Genomic DNA, 19,918 nt, shown 5'->3' with positions numbered 1-19,918 from the left:
TTTTGCAGCTTTACCTCCCTCTATGCCCGGAGTCTTGTACGCTTATTCACTGGGGGTCGTGCTTACCAGTCTCCATTTGCCCCCTGGTCCCTGGACCTCTGTCCACCTGTCCTATCTGTCCCGACCTCTCCAAGACCCCCCACCCCCGGGCCTGCAGCCTATGCAGTTCTGGCTCCACCCAGGAAGGTCTTGAGCCCCCAGGAGGTGTGTGCTCTCTAGACTCACCCTTTTCCTGATGTTAAACAAAGTGGTGACAGCGCACCGCCGAGAGCCATCTGTTACAGATTGGAATAAATTCGTGGATCAAGAAGACCCAGGAGGGACACAGTAAGACGAAGACACACAGGCGTGGTGTTACCATGTGTCTGGGAGTCGTTACGTCCCATTATTGAACACCCTAAATTCGCTGCCTCGGAATGAGGCTATACAATAGAATTCAAACTCGTGTTTTCTCTGCTCTTATTGTGGAAACAGAAACGTTGTATAAACACTTGCTGATCCATAACTAATAGTCAATTTGCCAAGTGACCTTTCCCTCATATAATTTGGAATGAACCTGCCATCCAGTTAGTAAATGGAGTTTACTCCAGTACACTTCCAGGAGTAAAAGGAAGTTTCAGCTTCCTTGACACTCATATTAGCCCTCTAGATAGCACTGCTAGGAAGGCCATTCTTCCACCTTGCTAGGTTTGCAAACTCACGGTTTTGAAACAATAGAGAAAAAGCCATGTGTCCTGACTACTTTGGTGATTTGTGTCTGAGTGAGAAAGGGGTGTTCTTTCTTCCATAGTGGAGATTCTGGGGTTTTTTCGGGGTTTGGAGCAAGTCAGGGTTTCAGTGGGGCAAATTTTGACAGAATCCGGGATTGAATCGTCTTGTTAAATCTGTCTGTTGCACAGAGTTAAATGAGTCCATTATGAGGGTATACTGGAAGTATTTGATCCCACTGGCTTGAAGTGATTATAAGAACTACCATTTATTGAGGACTTATAATATGTTGGGTATTGTATTCAGCGTTTAACAGGGGGCATCCCTTGTGATCTTTAAAACAATGCTGACATAAATGTTATTATCATTAGCTTTATTTGATGAGGAAGCAGATTGAGATTGAGAGATTTCACATATGAAAATGTCACACAGCTAGTGGAACTTCATTTTTTTTTTTTAATGCCAGAGCAGGAAATTATAAAAGAAAAAAAAAAAAAAAGCAACTAGTTTCATATATATCCACCTTCCAGACATTTCCTCACCCCACTTTTCTGAATTATTTTGAAGCAAATCTAAGACATAACCTCTATCTGTAAATCCCCAGCATTTATCTCTAAAGACAAGATTCCCTTTTTAAAAATATAATCATAATAAAGTTATGGGTTTTTTTTTTTTAAGTTTATTTATTTTGAGAAAGAGAGTACAAGCAGGGGAGAGCCAGAGAGAAAGACTGGGAGAGAGAATCCCAAACAGACTCCCCACTGACAGTGCAGAGTTTGATGCGGGGCTTGAACTCAGGAACCATGAGATCATGACCTGAGCTGAAAACAAGAGTCAGATGCTTAACTGACTGAGCCACCCAGGTGCCCCGTGTTATCATGGATGTTTAAAAATTTTAACCATTATTAAGTGATTTCAAATATCCCATCTGTTCAAATGCCTCATGTATGTTTTAGTATAGTCTTTTTGTTCCATTGAGCATTAACATACACTTAGCACTCAATTGATACGTCTCAAGTATCTTAATCTGTAACAGTTTGTCTTGCATTTTTGTTTTTGTTTTTCCTTGTCTTTAATAAGTAGTCGTTTGTCCTGTAGAGTTTCCAACAATCTGAATTATACTGATTGCATCCCCTTGGTGATTGTTAACATCTTACTCTGTCTCCTGGATTTCCTATTAACTGGTAGTAATATTTAGATATGTAATCAAATGCATGTTTGAGCTTTTTAATCAAAAAAGGCATGTGATTGATGCTGAATACTTCCTCTTGTATCATACCAGAAGGCTTGTTATATCTAATTTTTTCTGGTGTTGAGAGGATCCAGGAGTTCAATTTTGTTAGCCTGACCGACCAATCATAAAGTTTGTAAACCTAAATCCATTATTTCTCTGGGGGTTGCAAGGTGGAATATTCTAATTGTTATCATTCCTTTTTCGTGTATTATATAATGAATTCTATAATGAATTCTATAATGAAATTCTATAATGAAAAAAAAATTCATTCTCAGCCATTCAGTTACTCTGACATATCTTTCACTTATAAAAGGTAAGACAAAAGGCAGAATTTTCAAAATAATGACGTGATTCTGTGGCATCTTACAGAGAGCATTGATTACTTTTGTTAGGAAATTGAATTTAGAAATCACATTCTGGACACTGGGGTGCAGAATAGGAACTTTCTTTTTTCAGGGAGAGAGAGAGAGTGCGTGTGCATGTGAATAGGGGAACGGGGGAAGGGGGGGTGGGGACAGAAGATCCAAAGTGGGGTCTGTAATGACAGCAGAGAGCCAGATGCAAGGCTGGAACTCAAGAACCATGAGATCATGACGTGAGCTGAAGTCGGACACTTAACCCACTGAGTCACCCAGACACCCCCAGAACAGGAACTCTTAACCACTAGTCGGGATACTGCCTCCATGCTCCTACTAATCAGAACAAGTTCAATTTCAGTATGTACCCAATGGAATATTATAAATGGTCACCACATTAAAAATGAGTAGCATTCCAAATATTTGTGGATTGACTGCTTTAAAAGCAGGAAGTGTACCAGTAGAAACAGTGTTACAAAGAATGGTTATTTACAGGGCTCGCTCCCAAATAAAAATGGAAGGGAGCTATAAAATGTTAGTAGTGCATGGTGACAGAGCTTACAAGTTTGATACTTTATTTAAAAATATATATATATTCTTTTTTTAAAATTTTTTAATGTTCATTTTTGAGAGAGAGAGAGCGAGTGGAGGAGGGGCAGAGAGAGAGAGAGAGAGGGAGACACAGAATTCGAAGCAGGCTTCAGGCTCTGAGCTGTCAGCAGAGAGTCCAATGTGGGGCTTGAACTCACAAACAGTGAGATCATGACCTGAGCTGAAGTTGGATGCTCAACCAACTGAGCCACCCAGGCACCCCAAAAAATAATGTATTCTGAGTTCAAATCTAGGATAAGTGCCAAGAATATATTCTTAAGCATTACTGGCCCCTACCATGGGGGTGGAGGGGTCGTTTCTTCAAAACCTTGCTTGATTTGGTCCTAGATGGGAGGTCTGGCCTTATTCCACACATTCTGCCTGTACTGTGAACTTACCTTCTGTCACATACAGGCTCCAAGTAGGAATCAGACCTAACTATGTGCTTGCCAGGGGATTGGAGGTTCAGGGCATCATAGATTGCACTTCTAGTGACTGTTCCCTATTAGATCTAGGACAATGGAGTCCTGGGGATGACAGGTCAGAAGAGACAAAGAGCCTCCTAAGGCATTATTAGTACCTTACCAGTTGAAGAAAGGAAAATAACCGGTGCGTAAGTAAGGGATTTGAATTTTGGTGTCATCTCTAGACCATTGTTAATGGACTAAAAACTGAGAGTAAATATTCCACCAAACAAAAAAAATCATGTAAAAGATGTGTTCTCATATAACAAATCGAAAAAAAATGTCAACATAATTTCTTGTTAATATACCTGCTTTTAGATTTCCTTTGTTGCATTTATAACTGCTACAAAAATGCCACATCTCCATCAATATGAAGAAGAGAAGTTCTTCTTAAATGCCAGAGGACAGAAGGAAACTTTGCCCAGCATATGGGACTCACCTACCAAGCAACTCTCTGTTGTTGTGCCTTCATACAATGAAGAAAAACGGTGTAAGCCCGATTTCATTTTTTTGGTCATTTGGGAAGAAAAGGAAATTTAAAGTATGACCTTTATTGTCTTTGCCAGAACATTAACAGATGTGGGCTGTGGTGAGTGCATAGTTAGTAGATGTAGTTCAGAAGAGGGGAAACGAGTAATAGCTGCAGAGGATAGGGTCAGCATCAGAAGTGGTAGGACTGAAGTATTCTAGAGACTAGAGTAGCTAGATGTGAACAGCAGGCCTTCCAGATGGGAACGGCCACTGGACGAAAGTCCCAGAGGAGCCTATTAGACTATTCAGACTTTTTCCATATGTAAACTGAGTGTTCTGAGGCTTGGTAAATCATTTTCAAAAACAATTTTTCATATATATATATATTTTTTTTTTTTTCTTTAAGTGCCTGTAATGATGGATGAAGCGCTGGGCTATCTAGAGGAGAGACAGGTATCATGTTTTCTCTTTCAATATGATGTCTCCAATTAAAACCAGACTAGATCACCAACTTGTAGATCCTGGCTAGACCCATGGTAAGAGGCAGTGCCAGCTATGGCCGGGGCCGTCAAGGTCACAGGGCCTCCCGTGCTCAGCTTGTTGCCTGCCATGGGCTGTCAGCGAGCAAGCCCGGCACGTGGCTCACTGCCTCCAGCAGCAGGTGGGTGAACCCAGAACAAACTGGAAAGCTGACATTACTTATGTACCCTCCCACCCACTTTTATCTTCTTGCCTGATGGTACATTTAAAGTTGAATGTGGATCTTGAGAAACTTAACAGATGGCCATGGGGGAAGGGAGGGGAAAAAATAGTTACAAACAGAGAGGGAGGGAGGCAAACCATAAGAGACTCTTAAATACTGAGAACAAACTGAGGGTGGATGGGGGTGGGGGAGAGGGGAAGTGGGTGATGGGCACTGAGGAGGGCACCTGTTGCGATGAGCACTGGGTGTTGTATGGAAACCAATTTTACAATATATTTTTAAAAATAATAAAAATAAAAAATAAAACAGCCAAAAAATAAAAATAAAAAGATTGAGTACATCTGCAGACTCTGTGGCAGCACAGTGCTGTTTTTACTTTTGTGACTTTTTAAAAAGACATTTATTTGAAAAAGGCTTATAATTAGAATGAAATTATTTTTGTTTTTCTTTATTATGCAGAGGAGTTCCCCTCATTTATTTTCTCTTCTTTCCCTGAATAAAGAGAAGAAAAGTAATACGTGCCCTTGTTTAATAGCATCAGCTGCTGTTGGAATCTCCTTAGAGACTTTAAGAAAACAAATGGGTTTTGTGGCTGGTTCTTTTTTTTTTTTTTTTTTTTTTTAAGAAAATTCTTTGTTTTGATTTACATTGGTTTTATGTTTTCTTTGTAAAAGGAACATAGAAGATTCATTGAAAGAGAGGAGGACATGTTGAAAAATTAAATTTAAAGAAAAGAAGGAGAGAGGGGCGCTTGACTGGCTCAGTCAGTGAAGTGTGCAAATCTTGATCTTGGAGTTGTGAGTTTGAACCCCATGTTGGGTGTAGAGATTACTTAAAAAAAAAAAAAAAAAAAGAAGGAAAAAGGGAGAGAATGGAGCCCTTATTAAATGTGTGGCTTCTGCCTCTTCTATTACAGGTGTTCTTTACACCAACCACATAGACTGGGTGTGGGGGTTTTTTGTTTGTTTGTTTTTTAAATGAGAAAACAGGCCAAAATGTAACTTGCCCAAGGTCATAGGTTGTAGCCTGTCTCCAAAGTGCTCAGCGCAGCAAGCACGTGGCTGCTCCCACCAGTTTGGTGCAGGGGGACCAGGGCAAGAGCAGGACTCACGGACACTCAGTCAGTGTTTGCTCTCTGCTCTTGCCCAGCATCTCTCTTCCTTTTGGTTCTTGGACTTTTTATTTTATGTGACTTGTGCCCTTACATATCACTCTATAACAACTATTATTTATAACCTTCAAGGACAGCTAAACTATTTTATTGTGGTAGGATTTGGTTAAACTAAATAAATGTCCAGGATTTATATTCCTAGCCTACAGGAAATTGGGAGAAATAGCTACTCAAGTAAACTTAGAGAAAGAAATGAAAGAGCTTGCATCTTGGGTTAGAGGACACGAGAAGTGAGGAAGAAACCCATGAGTTAGTAAGGATTTTTAGCTATTCTTGCCTCCCTCCCCAGCCAAACAAAAGCCAAGCAAATTCATTGCAAATAGCAACATGTTACATAGGATGCCCCTGCCAGTACTTGGGAACGGCAAATAGCAGAAGTGCAGCGTGAGGCAGGAGTGACGGGCATCTCTGGGAGTCTCTGCTGTGACAGTTGTCTGTTTTTGCTTATTTTTGACTTATGTAACCCCACTGGGTTTAGAGTAAGGATGTATTCTCCAGAGGGAACAAAGACTGAAAAAAACCAAACAGTTGTTATTTAAACTCTTTGCAATCTTATCAGAATTCTTGATGGCATTTATGCCAAATTGAGGTATTTTATCTTTGCTTCTTGCAGAAGCAAGATCCCACGTTCACGTATGAGGTGATAGTAGTTGATGATGGCAGCAAAGACCAAACTTCAAAGGTAAGTAAACTTGCTTTTAGGATTGCCAGTGGATAGAAATGTAGAATAATTTAACAAATGTAAAGTCTTTTTTCCGGTCATCAGAGAGTGCTAAAGCTGTGCCAGCACTCTCTGTTGTTACAGTGTGGGTAGTCAAAAAAGCAGAGAGGTTTCACCTATGGAAAGCTGGAAGATAAACCTGCTGTTCTACCACTCCATAAGACCAGGGAAGCTTTGAAGATCATCACATTGGGAGAAAACATGTACAACAACAATTCACCTTGGCCACTGGGACCCTTCTTTGCCTACCAATATATGGTTCCTTTTTTCTTAAGCATCATTTTTTTTCTTTATACTCCACCTTGCCTTACAGTTTCTAAGCAGTCATGCAAATAGGAAGATGCCTTCATATCTGGCGGTGGGTGTCAGATATGTCCTTTGGCATACCTCTATCTGGATTTACCCACAGGAGGTAACAAGTATCTTAGAGTATTATCCTCTCTCATTCCTGCATTCTTAGACCTATAGCTCCTAAGCTGCTAAAAAAAAAAACTAAAAGCTGGTCTGCCAGGAGGGCAAACAGCAGATGAGAATAACTTCACACTCTCTATGGAGATGAGGGTCAAAAGGAGAAGGTGTTGGGGCACCTGGCTGGCTCAGTTGGTAGAACATGTGACTCTTGATCTCAGGGTCATGAGTTCAAGCCCCATATTGGGCATGGAGCTTACTTAAAAAAATGAGGGGGAGGGCTGTTGATGAAGATAGGTAATATAGAAAGGCGATGTGGAAAAGCAAAGGGCATGGACCATACTACAATGGGTTGATGACTAAATGAGTGATGAAGAGATGTGTGTAGCAAATACAGATCACTGTTTCACGGCTTTGATTGTAAATCAAAAAATAATGGCAGTTGAGTGAAAAGATTTGGGGGAAATATTCCAGGATATGAGCAACTTCTGTGGGGAATAAGATCAGTTGCTGACATGTAAGTAAGTCATTAAGCAGTAAGTGGCAGGGTCAGGGGGAGGATCACAAGTGTGTACCAGTCGATCAACGCATGGGTTTTATTTTCTCAAGCAGCTCATTAGCATAAATAAAGGGGTCAAAATAAGAGACAGCCACTGCCTCTTCTGTTGTTGCCTCTGCAGGAAGGTGAATTGTGACTTCAACCTAGTGGGTTGAAGGAATTCAACAACTCTGGACCACTAAAATGTACAGTGTGTATAATCTAGTCAGAAGAACAGTGTAACGGAAATAGCAGTATTTAAGCCAAACTCAGAAACCTGGTTTACTGTCTTAGAATCCAAGTTGATATTATTCTGACTTTTATATAATTTGGCAGGTAGCTTTTAAATATTGCCAGAAATACGGAAGCGACAAAGTACGAGTGATCACACTGGTGAAGAATCGTGGGAAAGGCGGAGCTATTAGGATGGTAATACATAGTTTCAGCATTTTAATCTAAAACGTAAACATTTTTTTAATAAATTCTTTTGCAGACTAATATGTTTGTTTTCTACAGCTGTCTAATTGAATACCACCATTTCAGGTTAGTGGTGAATTAGTTTTAACAAGAACTTCATATACTTATCTATATATAATGTGATCAAATCTTAAAAATCATGCCATATCTATGATATACTGGGTAATTCAGGAGAATAGGTGTATCTTAATCAAAATTTATAATGTTATCATCTGCCTCTGTGTGTCTTTAATACAGTCACCAGATAATAAGAGTATATGATTTTTTTGCAGTTTATAAAATGCTTTTACATATTAAGGTTTACCTATATGAAGACACTGTGCTTAACATGGTACCTGAACTAAGATAAATCTGATGTGGGTCTATCTTGATGAAATTGGCAGTCTGCTAGAAAAGATGATTATACTGATGAGAGGTACACGTGATGTGTTATAGAAATTCCAAAAAGGATAGGTTACTTTCAGCTGAGGCATGTCAGGTAGAAGTCAAGATACTCTGAAGAAAGACCACAAGTCAAGATATGTGGAAGAAAATCCAAATAGTGTCTTAAATGATTTAGAGGTTTATTTTATTTTGCCCCCCCCCCCCACCACCAAAAAGAACTCTAAGTACAAGCAGTCCAGGGCTTATTCAGCAACCCCACTGTGTCATCAGAAACTCTGCCTCCTAACTTTTCACTCCCTTTTTCCTCATTCACACAAGGTGACTCCTGGAGTACCTGGGAGCCATTACATCCACATTCCAGATAAGAAGGAGAGCGGCAGAGGGCAAAAGACATATGCTGGCTGGTTTGCCCCCTTTTGGGGAACTTTCCTAGAAGCTCCACCTAAAAATTTACTTAATTGTCATTGGCCAGAACAGTGTCCCAAGTGCACCCCTATTTCCAAGGAAGGCTGAGAAATGTTTTTTCCTCACATTTTCATTCCTGACCTGATGAGACATCCATTAGTAAAACAGAAGGAAAGAATAGATTTTGAGTAGGTAACTATCAGTCTCAAGCACATGTCAAGCAAAGTTGACAAAGGAGATACCACTGAAGCCAAGCCTCCAGCAATGGTGAAAACTGGCTTCCACCTGGTTATTCCACTCAACTGGTCATTTTCAGCTGGACGGTAAATTAGCCACTTCAACATAATTATCACATTTAACCCTCCTCATATTGTCTCATGAGTTAGGTCCTACTTTTCAATTATGTAGTTGAGGGAAGTGACACATAGTAAAGCAACTTACTCAAGATCATATGGTTATTAATAGTCAGAATGAAGATTTAGATTAGGTTAGTACCTGAAATCCATGCTCGTAACCTAATATCTCTGTTAGTGTGTGGGAAATGTTGAGAGAAGAGCAGCAAGACAGAATTCAGAACTCTTGGAATACATACTAGGAACAGTGAGCTTGCTCTGACTAGGTCATAAGCCATGCAAAGAGGAGAAAAAGAAAATAGGTTTGGTGTAATATCATGGTGGCCTTTAAATCCATCCATTCACTTATTAGAGATACTTAGGTGAAAGACCACCATCCTATCCTTAAAGATACCATACTTTAATAGTGTTGTAACACTGTAATAGAATGGCGCCACTTTCCAGCTGGGAGGAACAGCAGCAGAGACTTCCCATAGGAGGTAAATTCTGCACAGAATCTTCAAGGAAGACTAGAAATTCTATCCAGGCAAAAGTTGGGGCAGGGAGCTTGCAGAGGAGGGACATGACCAAAGGAATGAGAGAAAGCGCTACAGTCACGAACTGCTAGTGGTACATGTGGGTTGACTTTATAGGAGTAAGTTCAAGGGGGTAGGTGGGTTCATATCCTGAACTTTTAGGGTAGGGACTTTTAGGCTTTCACCTTTGACAGAGTGACAGTAGCCAGCACGGTAGTGTAAGCAAGGTACAAGTGGATTGTTAATTTGGATTATGATGGTGGTGCAGCATCAGAAGAAGAGAGACCAATATGGTAGGGGTGGAGGGCAAAAATGAGGTAGAATTGTATCAGGTGATCAGGGAGACGAATAAGTTACCTAAGACCTTGGAGGAGGCCAAGGAGAAGGAGAATGCCATAGAAGGAATGAAACACTGGAGAAGGAGCTGATTTAAAAGACAACTTTGAGTTTGAGCCATATTAAGGTTGAGATACCATGTAGTGGTATCCAGAATAGCCTGGTAGAGAAGATGTGAGTGAGTAATCCACATGCATCAGATGATAGTTGAACCCATTAAGTTGGCAAGGAAGAAGGTATAGAGAAAAAGGACAGCTGGAAACCAAGCCTTGGGGAAATGCAGCTCATGAGGAAGAACAGTGCAAGCAGTGAGAAGGGATAGGGCGTGATTGAATGGACAGGAATGGGAAGTGCTAGGATAGACTACCTTTTCAAGAAGTTTGGTGGTGAAGTGAAGGCCATTGTTGGTAGAGTGGAGAATAGCCAGCATTGAAGAACCTCCTTTAAAAAATAAAATAATATGGGTGTTTTGGTGGCTGAGTTGGTTGAGTGTCTGACTCTTAACTTCTGCTCAGGTCATGATCCCAGGATCATGAGATCAAGTCCTGTGTTAAGCTCTGTGCCGAGTGTAGAGCCTGCTTGAGATTCTCTCTCTCTCTCTCTCTCTCTCTCTCTCTCTCTCTCTCTCTCTCTCCCCCCCTCTGTCTGTCTCCCTCTCCCTCTCCCCCTCCTTCCCTCCTCCCCCCTCCCTCTCTCTTTCCCTCCTCTCTCCCTCTCTCCCTCACTCTCTCTCTCCTTCTCTCCCCGCCTCCCTTTCCCCCCCTGCTCCCCCACCTCTCTCCCCTGGTCATGCTCTCTCTCTTTCTCTAAAATAAAATTTTTTTTAAAAGATAAAATAATAAAGTGGACTAAACAAGATTTAAAGCCAAAGACATTTTCCATAATGTTAAATAATTACCTCCAGTTCACCCTTAACATGTATTGCTGAAATAGTCCTTTGTTGGTTTTTTTTCAGTTTTTTTTTTGTCCAGATGTTAAACAAAACATTTTTATTCTGCCTTTTCACCTGCATTCTTTTTTTTTTTTTTTTTTTTTTTTTTTTTTGAGAGAGAGCGAGAGAGAAAAAAGAGAGTGCGAGCAGGGAAGAGGAGCAGAAGGAGAGGGAGAGAGAGAGGGAGAGAATCTTAAGCAGGCTCTACACTTAGCACAGAGCCTGACTCAGAGCTCGGTCCCACAACCCAGGAATCATGACCTAAGCAGAAATCAAGAGTGGGATGCTCAAAAGACTCAACTACCCAAGCCCCCTCACCTGTATTCTAACTGATATGACTAAAAAAAAATTACAGAAACTAATTAGTGGGCTTATCCCATAGAATAAATGATCAAAGTTTTGTCTACATTTGTATATATCTTATCTATATTCACATACTGTTAAGTAATATCAGAAGCTATATTTCTCCTGTATCAAGCCATACATATATTTATACTTAAGAAACAATGAATTCACTCAAATGGACCATGAATTAAGAGTTGATGTGTAGTTTGTTTCCATGTGAAATGTACACTGATAGAGCCATATTTTGCACAAAAGGCCAATTGATTCAGTATTGAGAGGCATAATTTTGCTAAGTGTCAGATGATTCAAATAACATAAAATAGTATTTGGATATATCCATGCTTCCCAAATTTTAGTGACATTCCATATTTCTTTGTTCAACAATTAATTTAAACTGCTTTAGATTCCATAATAAAGAATACTGGGGTGCCTGGGTGGCTCAGTCTGTTAAGCCTCCGACTTTGGCTCAAGTCATGATCTCATGGTTGGTGGGTTCAAGCCCCATGTCAGGCTCTGTGCTGACAGCCCAGAGCCTGGAGCCTGCTTTAGATTCTGTGTCTTCCTCTCTCTCTGCCCCTGGCCTGCTCATTATCTGTCTCTCAAAAATAAACGTTCAAAAAAACAAAGAATACTAAAGATCTATCTGATGGTGGGTTTCACAGCAAGTCTGTATATATTGTATTTGTTCAATCTACTCATAAATATGTTCTTCATATGCTGTCCTAAAGTAGCTCCTGATATGCACACAACGCATATATAACATATATGATAGATATTTTACTTTTGTTCTTATTGATGTAGGATATCTTTTATTCATCCAAATCTATATTCCTATCATGATATATTCCAAAGTAATAGTGGTAGGACCTCACAAAGTTTTTAAAATCATGAACTAGGCATTAGATACATTTGGAAGAATCTTATCAATGTTAATTTGTTTTCAGGGAACTTTGGCATCCTGCCATTTCACACCTAGTATTAGATATGAGATTATCTAATATTGGTTATCTTTTTTAATTTTTTTTTTTAAATTTTTTTTCAATGTTTTTTATTTATTTTTGGGACAGAGAGAGACAGAGCATGAACGGGGGAGGGGCAGAGAGAGAGGGAGACACAGAATCGGAAACAGGCTCCAGGCTCTGAGCCATCAGCCCAGAGCCTGACGCAGAGCTCGAACTCCCGGACTGCAAGATCGTGACCTGGCCGAAGTCGGACGCTTAACCGACTGCACCACCCAGGCGCCCCTCTAATATTAGTTATCTTAAGTCAAGCAGAACAAACTGATATGTCATTGGATTTAGCCTTAATTTTAAGCAACTTTCTTTTAATTGAAATGTTTAAATACAGGGTATATTCAGTTCTCGAGGAGAAAAGATCCTTATGGCAGATGCTGATGGAGCCACAAAGTTTCCAGATGTTGAGAAATTAGAAAAGGGACTGAATGATCTACAGCCTTGGCCTGTGAGTATGAGAATATAGATTAAATAATCTTCAGTCAAGAACACGGGGAGTCTAAAGTAACATTAAAATGGAATTTACGGGAGTGCCTGGGTGGTTAAGGATCCCGACTCTTGATCTCAGGTCTTGATCTCAGGGTTGTGAGTTCAAGCCCCATGCTGGGTGTGAAGCCTACTTAAAAAACAAAACAAAACAAAAAAAAACTAACAAAAAAATGGAATTTACATATAAGTTTAAAAACTGGTGTTTTTTTTGTGTGTGAAATTCCTGTATACGGTCCCACAGAAAAGCTAATCATTATAAGCATTCACTGATGGTCTGAGATTTACTTAACAATTACTTATTTAATATTCTGGCCATATCACTCCATTTTCAATCCCTTCTATCAGAGTTTTAATATTTATTATCTATATATTCAGCTAAGGCTTTTTTTTAAAAGCCTAGATGGAGCCTCCCAGGTAAAGATGTGAAATGAAACTGGATCACAGAGACTTGGTTTTGATGAAACAGACCTAAGCAGGAACCACTCAGTAAAGATCATGTACACCTTCGTGACATAGTTTCAAAAAGTAGAGATAGACTTTTATTCAGCATTTGAGATTCATCCATATTGCTATGTTTATCAATAATTTGTTCCTTTTAATTGCTCAGCAGTATTCCATTGCTTGGGTGTATGACAGTTTGTTTATCCATTCAACTGTTGAAGGACATTTGGGTTGTTTCCAGCATTTGGCAATTACGAATAAAGCAGGTATCAACGTTTCATTAAAAAAAAAAAAAAAAAGTGGAAGTCAAAGAAAGAAAACTCCTGGTGCCATTTCCACTCTTTAAAGGCCATTTAGATATATTGGGGGGGGGGGGGGAATATATATATATATATATATATATATATATAGAAAAAAATAAATAAAAATAAAGGCCATTTAGAGAAAGACGAATTTACCAAATTCTGAGCTTTTTACCAAATAGTCCCAACCTGGAAAGAATCAGACTGAGACATTGAATAAGCACCCTGGGACAACATTAGTACACCTACCTGCTATCACACAGTATCCCAGGATTTCAATAGCAAGAAAAACTGCTAGGGCTTGCCAGTTTCAGGGCTTCAAGCTAAGTTAGGGCACAGATCCATGTGATTAGATCCCTTCCTCAGTGGAGTGTATCCTTGTACAGGACATGGCAAAATCTCACAATAACAAAGAACCCATATAACCCACCAAAGCTACACTGAGCTCTAAGGGAGCTCCCTCCTTCCCCCAGGTGTAATATTCAGGCCTTGAAACTCTAGTTCAGAGGGGAAAACCAGGGGCTACCAAAGGTAGAAGTACAGGTTTCCCCTGCTATCCAGAAGCAGAGTGTTCTCATTCGTAAGCCCAGATGGCATAAAGCAAAGAAGCAATTACCATTAATTCATGTGGAAAATTTTTTTGAATGTTCCCTGACCCAAAAAATAACCTCCCTTAGGCTTTTCTGACACCTTAAGACACAGCTACTGTCAGTCTTTTATAAAAGCAACATGGCCTAACAAGAACTTTTGAAAAGCGGGGGATACCTGTGTATCAAGGAAAATTCCCTTGTACTGTACAAGTGCTACCCATGTTAGTCACGACAAAACGAAATAAATGTCAGCTATACGAACATATTACTATAGAAAAAGAAAGTTTCATACCAAAGTATTTTTGCTGAACAAATAATGAAAATAATTCAGCAACACAGGTGTTTGAAAGAGTGAGGACAAAACAACAGAATGATATTAAAAGAGACGCCACAGAAAATTTTCATAAATTTAATACCCTCATGATTGTCAGCAGGACTGTCCTAGTTCTCCCCAGTTCTCCCCTAGTCCTTCCCAGAGAACTGACAAAGATTTGGTAAATGTTTCTAATGCATTATGCCTCTAGCTTGGGGGAGCCATGGATGGGAGGGAGGATGGAAGATGTCAGGTTGTTTGCAGCTGACTTTGTGTCATTCTACATAGGGCAAAGAAAACTTAAGTAATTTAGCCAAAATTAGAGGGTGAACCAAACAATAAACAGGAGAAAAATCTGAACCTTCTGTGAATCCCAATTCCCTTTATACAACTCTGAAAAGGAAAGGAGTTCTGATGCCATCCTTTTCATTATCATAAGCTAATTTACTGCGTTGTTACTGTAAATATCGAGTTTTAAAGAATGAAAGCATTTGATGATGATTAAACTTTTAATTCACAGCCTTGGTCTACAGCACCTCACAATATGTCTAATTATTTAAGAGTATATCACAATTCACTTGAATGAATTTGAACTCAGTTTATTAAGAATTTTAATCAATATGCATCATATATCTCTTTTTGAAGGAGGCAGAGAAGTGACAAAGTTCTAAAATCCACTGTCTGGATCAACTCAGTAATAATTATTTTGAATTGGGATGCTGTCTACTCATAATTATGACAAAACTCATAAACAGTCGGGCATTACTCAGAAAACTTGTACTCTGAAGCTAACATTCATAGAGGAATTAGAAGAAATCTTGATTATCTAATTCAGAGGTTGGCAGACCTCTTCTGTAAAGGCCCACAGAGTGAATATTTTCAGCTTCAACATACAGTGTCTGTTGTTACTCAACCCTGACTGTAGCACAAAAGCAGACCTAGATAATACATAATTGAATGACCATGCCTGTGTTCCAATAAAACTTTATATACAAAACCAAGCAGCAGGCCAGATTTGGGCCACAGCCTATAGATTACAGACCCTTGGGCTAATTCAGTCATTTATCTAGTATTGGAAACTTTTTATAATTACCAAATGATCTTTTAGTCTTTGCTTGCATAGCTGTAGTGATGCCCAAGCAGCCCATGTATCTCAACTCAGTTAGAGTTCCTTTTTGCATTAAATGCAAATATGCCTCCTTTTGATATCCCCTTTGGTTGGTTCTGTTTTTCATAGCTACACAAAATAGTCTACTTCTCCTTTGTGACAGCCTTTTGGAGAGTTAAAGCAATTTCCATGTGTCTTCTCTATTCTAAGCTGTCAATAGTTCCAGTTTTCAAACAGCATATTTCTTTTTGTTATCATCCTGGTCATTTTCCACTGAAGATGCTTCAGTTAGCATGGATCTGGTTATACTGGATTTACATTGTTACCTCATGTAGCCAACTTTTTCTTATGCAGTGCCATTGCCATTGAACCTTGTCTCCCTGTCCTCAAACTGGCACAGTTATTTTTGTTTCTGTGTTTCTTTTGCCTTGTTTTATTTAGGAACAGAAGTGTGGCTCTTTATTAAACATCAGCATATTTGATTTCTGTTTCTTAGGGTGTAGGGCTTTTTTTCCATCTTTAATGAAATTGCCGTTCCCTTCTCAATTAAGTCACAAATCTGATAAGCGTGGCTTGCATATATTCCCTTGAGCCCAAATAAAAATTGACTAGAATTTTCAGAACTAGTTCTGAAAATAATGAAACAAGAACATGGGTTTCAAAGTAGTGAAGTCCTGTTATGACCACATGACTAACCCACTAGATACTAGATACTAACTAGTATCTAGTCCTGTTATGACCACATGACTAACCCACTAGATACTAACCCACTAGTACTAATCTACTAGACAATAGTTAAATGTCTTTTACAGCATTGTGTTGACTCTCCAGAACATTTGTAATGGCTTCTAATGTTTTTTCAGTTGATTTTATTTTTAATTACAACAAAAAGAAATTAACTACTACTTCGTACTTTTAATTCCTCTTAGAGTTCTGGTCAGATTATTCTTAATGAATTTAGAAAAGTTGCTTGCAATTTATTCTCTGAAGAAGGTCTTTTAAGGTTTTAAATTAAATATATGTAATTTAGGTAGAGTTTTGTGTAACACACAAATAAAATAGGATTTACATTTAGTTCCAAATACTTTATCTGTATATCTTTTTTCTTTAAGTGCAAAGCATTTATCCTAGCTTTTCAATTGCTTTTTTTTCCTTTTTTTTAAATTTTTTTTTTTTTTTTAATTTACATCCAAATTAGTTAGCATATAGTGCAACAATGATTTCGGGAATAGATTTCTTAATGCCCCTTACCCATTTAGCTCATCCCCCCTCCCACAACCCCTCCAATAACCCTCTGTTTGTTCTCCATATTTAAGAGTCTCTTATGTTTTGTCCCCCTCCCTGTTTTTATATTATTTTTGTTTCCCTTCCCATATGTTCATCTGTTTGGTCTCTTAAAGTCCTCATATGAGTGAAGTCATATGATATTTGTCTTTCTCTAATTTCGCTTAGCATAATACCCTCCAGTTCCATCCACATAGTTGCAAATGGCAAGATTTCATTCTTTTTGATTGCTGAATAATACTCCATCGTGTGTTTGTGTGTGTGCGTGTGTGTGTGTGCGCACGCGTGTGTGTGTATATATACACATCACATCTTCTTTAGCCATTCATCCATCGATGGACATTGGGCTCTTTCCATACTTTGTTGATAGTGCTGTCAACATTGGGTGCATGTGTCCCTTCGAAACAGCACACCTGTATCCCTTGGATAAATACCTAATAGTGCAATTGCTAGATTGTAGGGTAGTTCTATTTTTAATTTTTTGAGGAAGCTCCATACTGTTTTCCAGCTGGCTGCACCAGCTAGCATTCCCACCAGCAGTGCAAAAGAGGTCCTCTTTCTCCACATCCTCACCAACATCTGTTGTGGCCTGAGTTGTTAATGTTAGCCATTCTGACAGGTGTAAGGTGGTATCTCATTGTGGTTTTGATCTGTATTTCCCTGATGATGAGTGATATTGAACATTTTTTTCATGTGTCAGTTGGCCATCTGGATGTCGTCTTTGGAGAAGTGTCTATTCATGTCTTTTGCCCATTTCTTCACTGGATTATTTGTTTTTTGGGTGTTGACTTTGAGAAGTTCTTTATAGATTTTGGATACTAACCCTTTATCTGATATGTCGTTTGCAAATATCTTCTCCCATTCTGTTGCTTGCCTTTTAGTTTTGCTGATTGTCTCCTTTGCTGTGCAGAAGCTTTTTATTTTGATGAGGTCCCAGTAGTTCATTTTTGTTTTTGTTTCCCTTGCCTCCAGAGACGTGTTGAGTTAGAAATTGCTGCGGCCAAGATGAAAGAGGTTTTTGCCTGCTTTGTCCTCGAGGATTCTGATGGCTTCTTGTCTTACGTTTAGGTCTTTCATCCATTTTGAGTTTATTTTTGTGTATGGTGTAAGAAAGTGGTCCAGGTTCATTCTTCTGCATGTCGCTGTCCAGTTTTCCCAGCACCACTTGCTGAAGAGACTATCTTTACTCCATTGGATAATCTTTCCTGTCTTGTCAAAGATTAGTTGGCCATATGTTTGTGGGTCCATATCTGGGTTCTCTATTCTGTTCCATTGATCTGAGTGTCTGTTCTTGTGCCAGTACCATACTATCTTGATGATTACAGCTTTGTCATATAGCTTGAAGTCTGGGATTGTGATGCCTCCTGCTTTGGTTTTCTTTTTCAAGATTGCTTTGGCTATTTGGCTCCAGCTTTTCAATTTCTTAACCAGTAATTATGTTACCTCTTTTAATAAAATATGCTTGGGTTTGCAATAATTTTTCTAAGCCAAAATATATGATGATCACTTGTTTAGTTGCTTAACTGTTCACAATAGAATCAAAACTTCCTGAACAGGTAAAATAAATGACAAAAAGTCTGCATTCTATTAACCATAGAGTCATTCCTCAGGCCATGACTTGGATCTTAATTCTCATTTAGACACAGTTTCAACAAACTTAGTTTTTAGGTTTTGAAGGGCACAAATGATTAAAGGTAACATATGAAAGAGATATGGAGTAAAACTGCATTGACAAAAACTATAGGGGCAGATATTAACCACCACCACCACCACCACCCCACACCCAAACACACCCTTCAGTCTGGAGCAGTTGCTACCTAGTGGCCCTGAATGTTCCTTTGTCTTCAATTCAGTAGTCCTGGGCCAAAATGTGGGTTTGGTACACCAAAACTTCATATATGTATACATGGTTTGGCTTTTTCCTTAAACAGGAATGTGACAATTATTATTTCCTTTTTTTTTTTTTTTTTTTTTTTTTGTGACCATGGGCAGGTTCAAGAGCCTGTTATGTTTGTGTCACCCTCTCAGACAACCAAGCATCCAAAACAGATCCCTGAACTTCCCAAATCATTTGTTTTATAGACCCAGCATTCTGGTGAGATCTTTTTGAAAATCAAACAAGGGAGAAAAGAAAAATTAAGAAGATAGTTTTGAAAATGTAAAAAAAGGAAGAGTATATGTAATTGACCTTTCAGGACAGTCTGTCTCAGCAGATCACAAAGTATGTTTCCCACACCTGTGAAGGACAAGAGCTGCCTATCAAAGGAGGTATATAATGCCAACCAACCTGGCTTGAAAGTGGATATCTCTTAAGTACAGAGAAAGCAAAACTTTTTCTCTAAAGGACCAGAGGGTAAATATTTTAGGCTCCGTAGACCACATGTGGTCCCTGTTGCAATACTCTTTTTTTAACAACACTTGAAAAATCATTCTTGCTCATAGGTCATGAAAAAACAGGCAGCAGGATGTTTTTGGCCCACAAATCATGGTTTGCCAACCTTGTTCTAGAAGATTGAAATCTTGATGTTAACCATAATTTTTGCTGACCACATAAAATTTTCATAAATTTAATAATCCTCATGATTGTCAAGAGAAGATATCCTAATTTAAAAGGAGGAAAATAATTAGGCATCTTTTGTTGCCAAATTTATTTGTTGAGTGTGCAGTTTGATACAGTATTTTTATAGAACAAGTTAAAAGTAAGAATCAAAGGTTTGGGTGCCTAGGTGGCTCAGTTGATTGTCCAACTCTTGATTTTGGCTTGGGTCACGGTCTCCCGGTTCATCAGTTTGAGCCCTGAATCAAGTTCCAAAGTGGCAGTGTGGAGCCTGCATGGGATTCTCTGTCTCCCTCTCTTTCTGCCCTTCCCCCATTCATGCTCTCTCTCTTTCAAAATAAATAAATAAAATTAAAGAAAAAAAAATCAAGGAGTGCCTGGGTGGCTCAGTCGGTTCAGCGTCTGACTTCAGCTCAGGTCATGATCTCATGGCCCGTGAGTTTGAGCCCGTGTCAGGCTCTGTGCTGACAGCCTGGAGCCTGAAGCCTGCTTCGGATTCTGTGTCTCCCTCTCTCTCTGCCCCTTTCCCACTCACACTGTGTCTCTTTCTCTCAAAAATAAATAAACATTGAAAAAAAATTTTTTTTAATAATAATTGAAAGGTTTAAATAATTCACATCCATTGATCCAGTAATACATATCTCTTAACCCAGCTTTGAGAAACTTATCTTAAGGAAATAATTAAGAATGTGTATAAAAACAAATTTTCA

At 39.0% G+C, this 19,918-nt stretch overlaps 1 protein-coding gene across 3 annotated transcripts in view; it reads left to right on the top strand.

Moving 5' to 3' along the window:
• ALG5 (ALG5 dolichyl-phosphate beta-glucosyltransferase) overlaps positions 1 to 19,918 on the top strand; it is a 43,097-nt gene that overhangs the window by 680 nt on the left and 22,499 nt on the right. For 2 of the 3 annotated variants that reach the window (XM_043577139.1, XM_043577131.1), the window contains exons 2-6: positions 3,672 to 3,843; positions 4,231 to 4,277; positions 6,312 to 6,380; positions 7,702 to 7,794; positions 12,459 to 12,572. In XM_043577139.1, the coding sequence (XP_043433074.1) occupies positions 3,705 to 3,843; positions 4,231 to 4,277; positions 6,312 to 6,380; positions 7,702 to 7,794; positions 12,459 to 12,572 (462 nt within the window). In that variant the 5' untranslated portion in view covers positions 3,672 to 3,704. Of the gene's footprint in view, positions 1 to 3,671; positions 3,844 to 4,230; positions 4,278 to 6,311; positions 6,381 to 7,701; positions 7,795 to 12,458; positions 12,573 to 19,918 lie in introns of those variants that run through there. The other variant, XM_043577145.1, reaches the window with a different exon arrangement.

The sequence above is a fragment of the Prionailurus bengalensis genome, chromosome A1 (genome assembly GCF_016509475.1).
Source record: "Prionailurus bengalensis isolate Pbe53 chromosome A1, Fcat_Pben_1.1_paternal_pri, whole genome shotgun sequence".
Classification (NCBI taxonomy): Eukaryota; Metazoa; Chordata; class Mammalia; order Carnivora; family Felidae; genus Prionailurus; species Prionailurus bengalensis.
The sequence above is the reverse complement of the archived record's forward strand: the minus strand, read 5'-3'. Positions and strand labels throughout refer to the sequence as shown.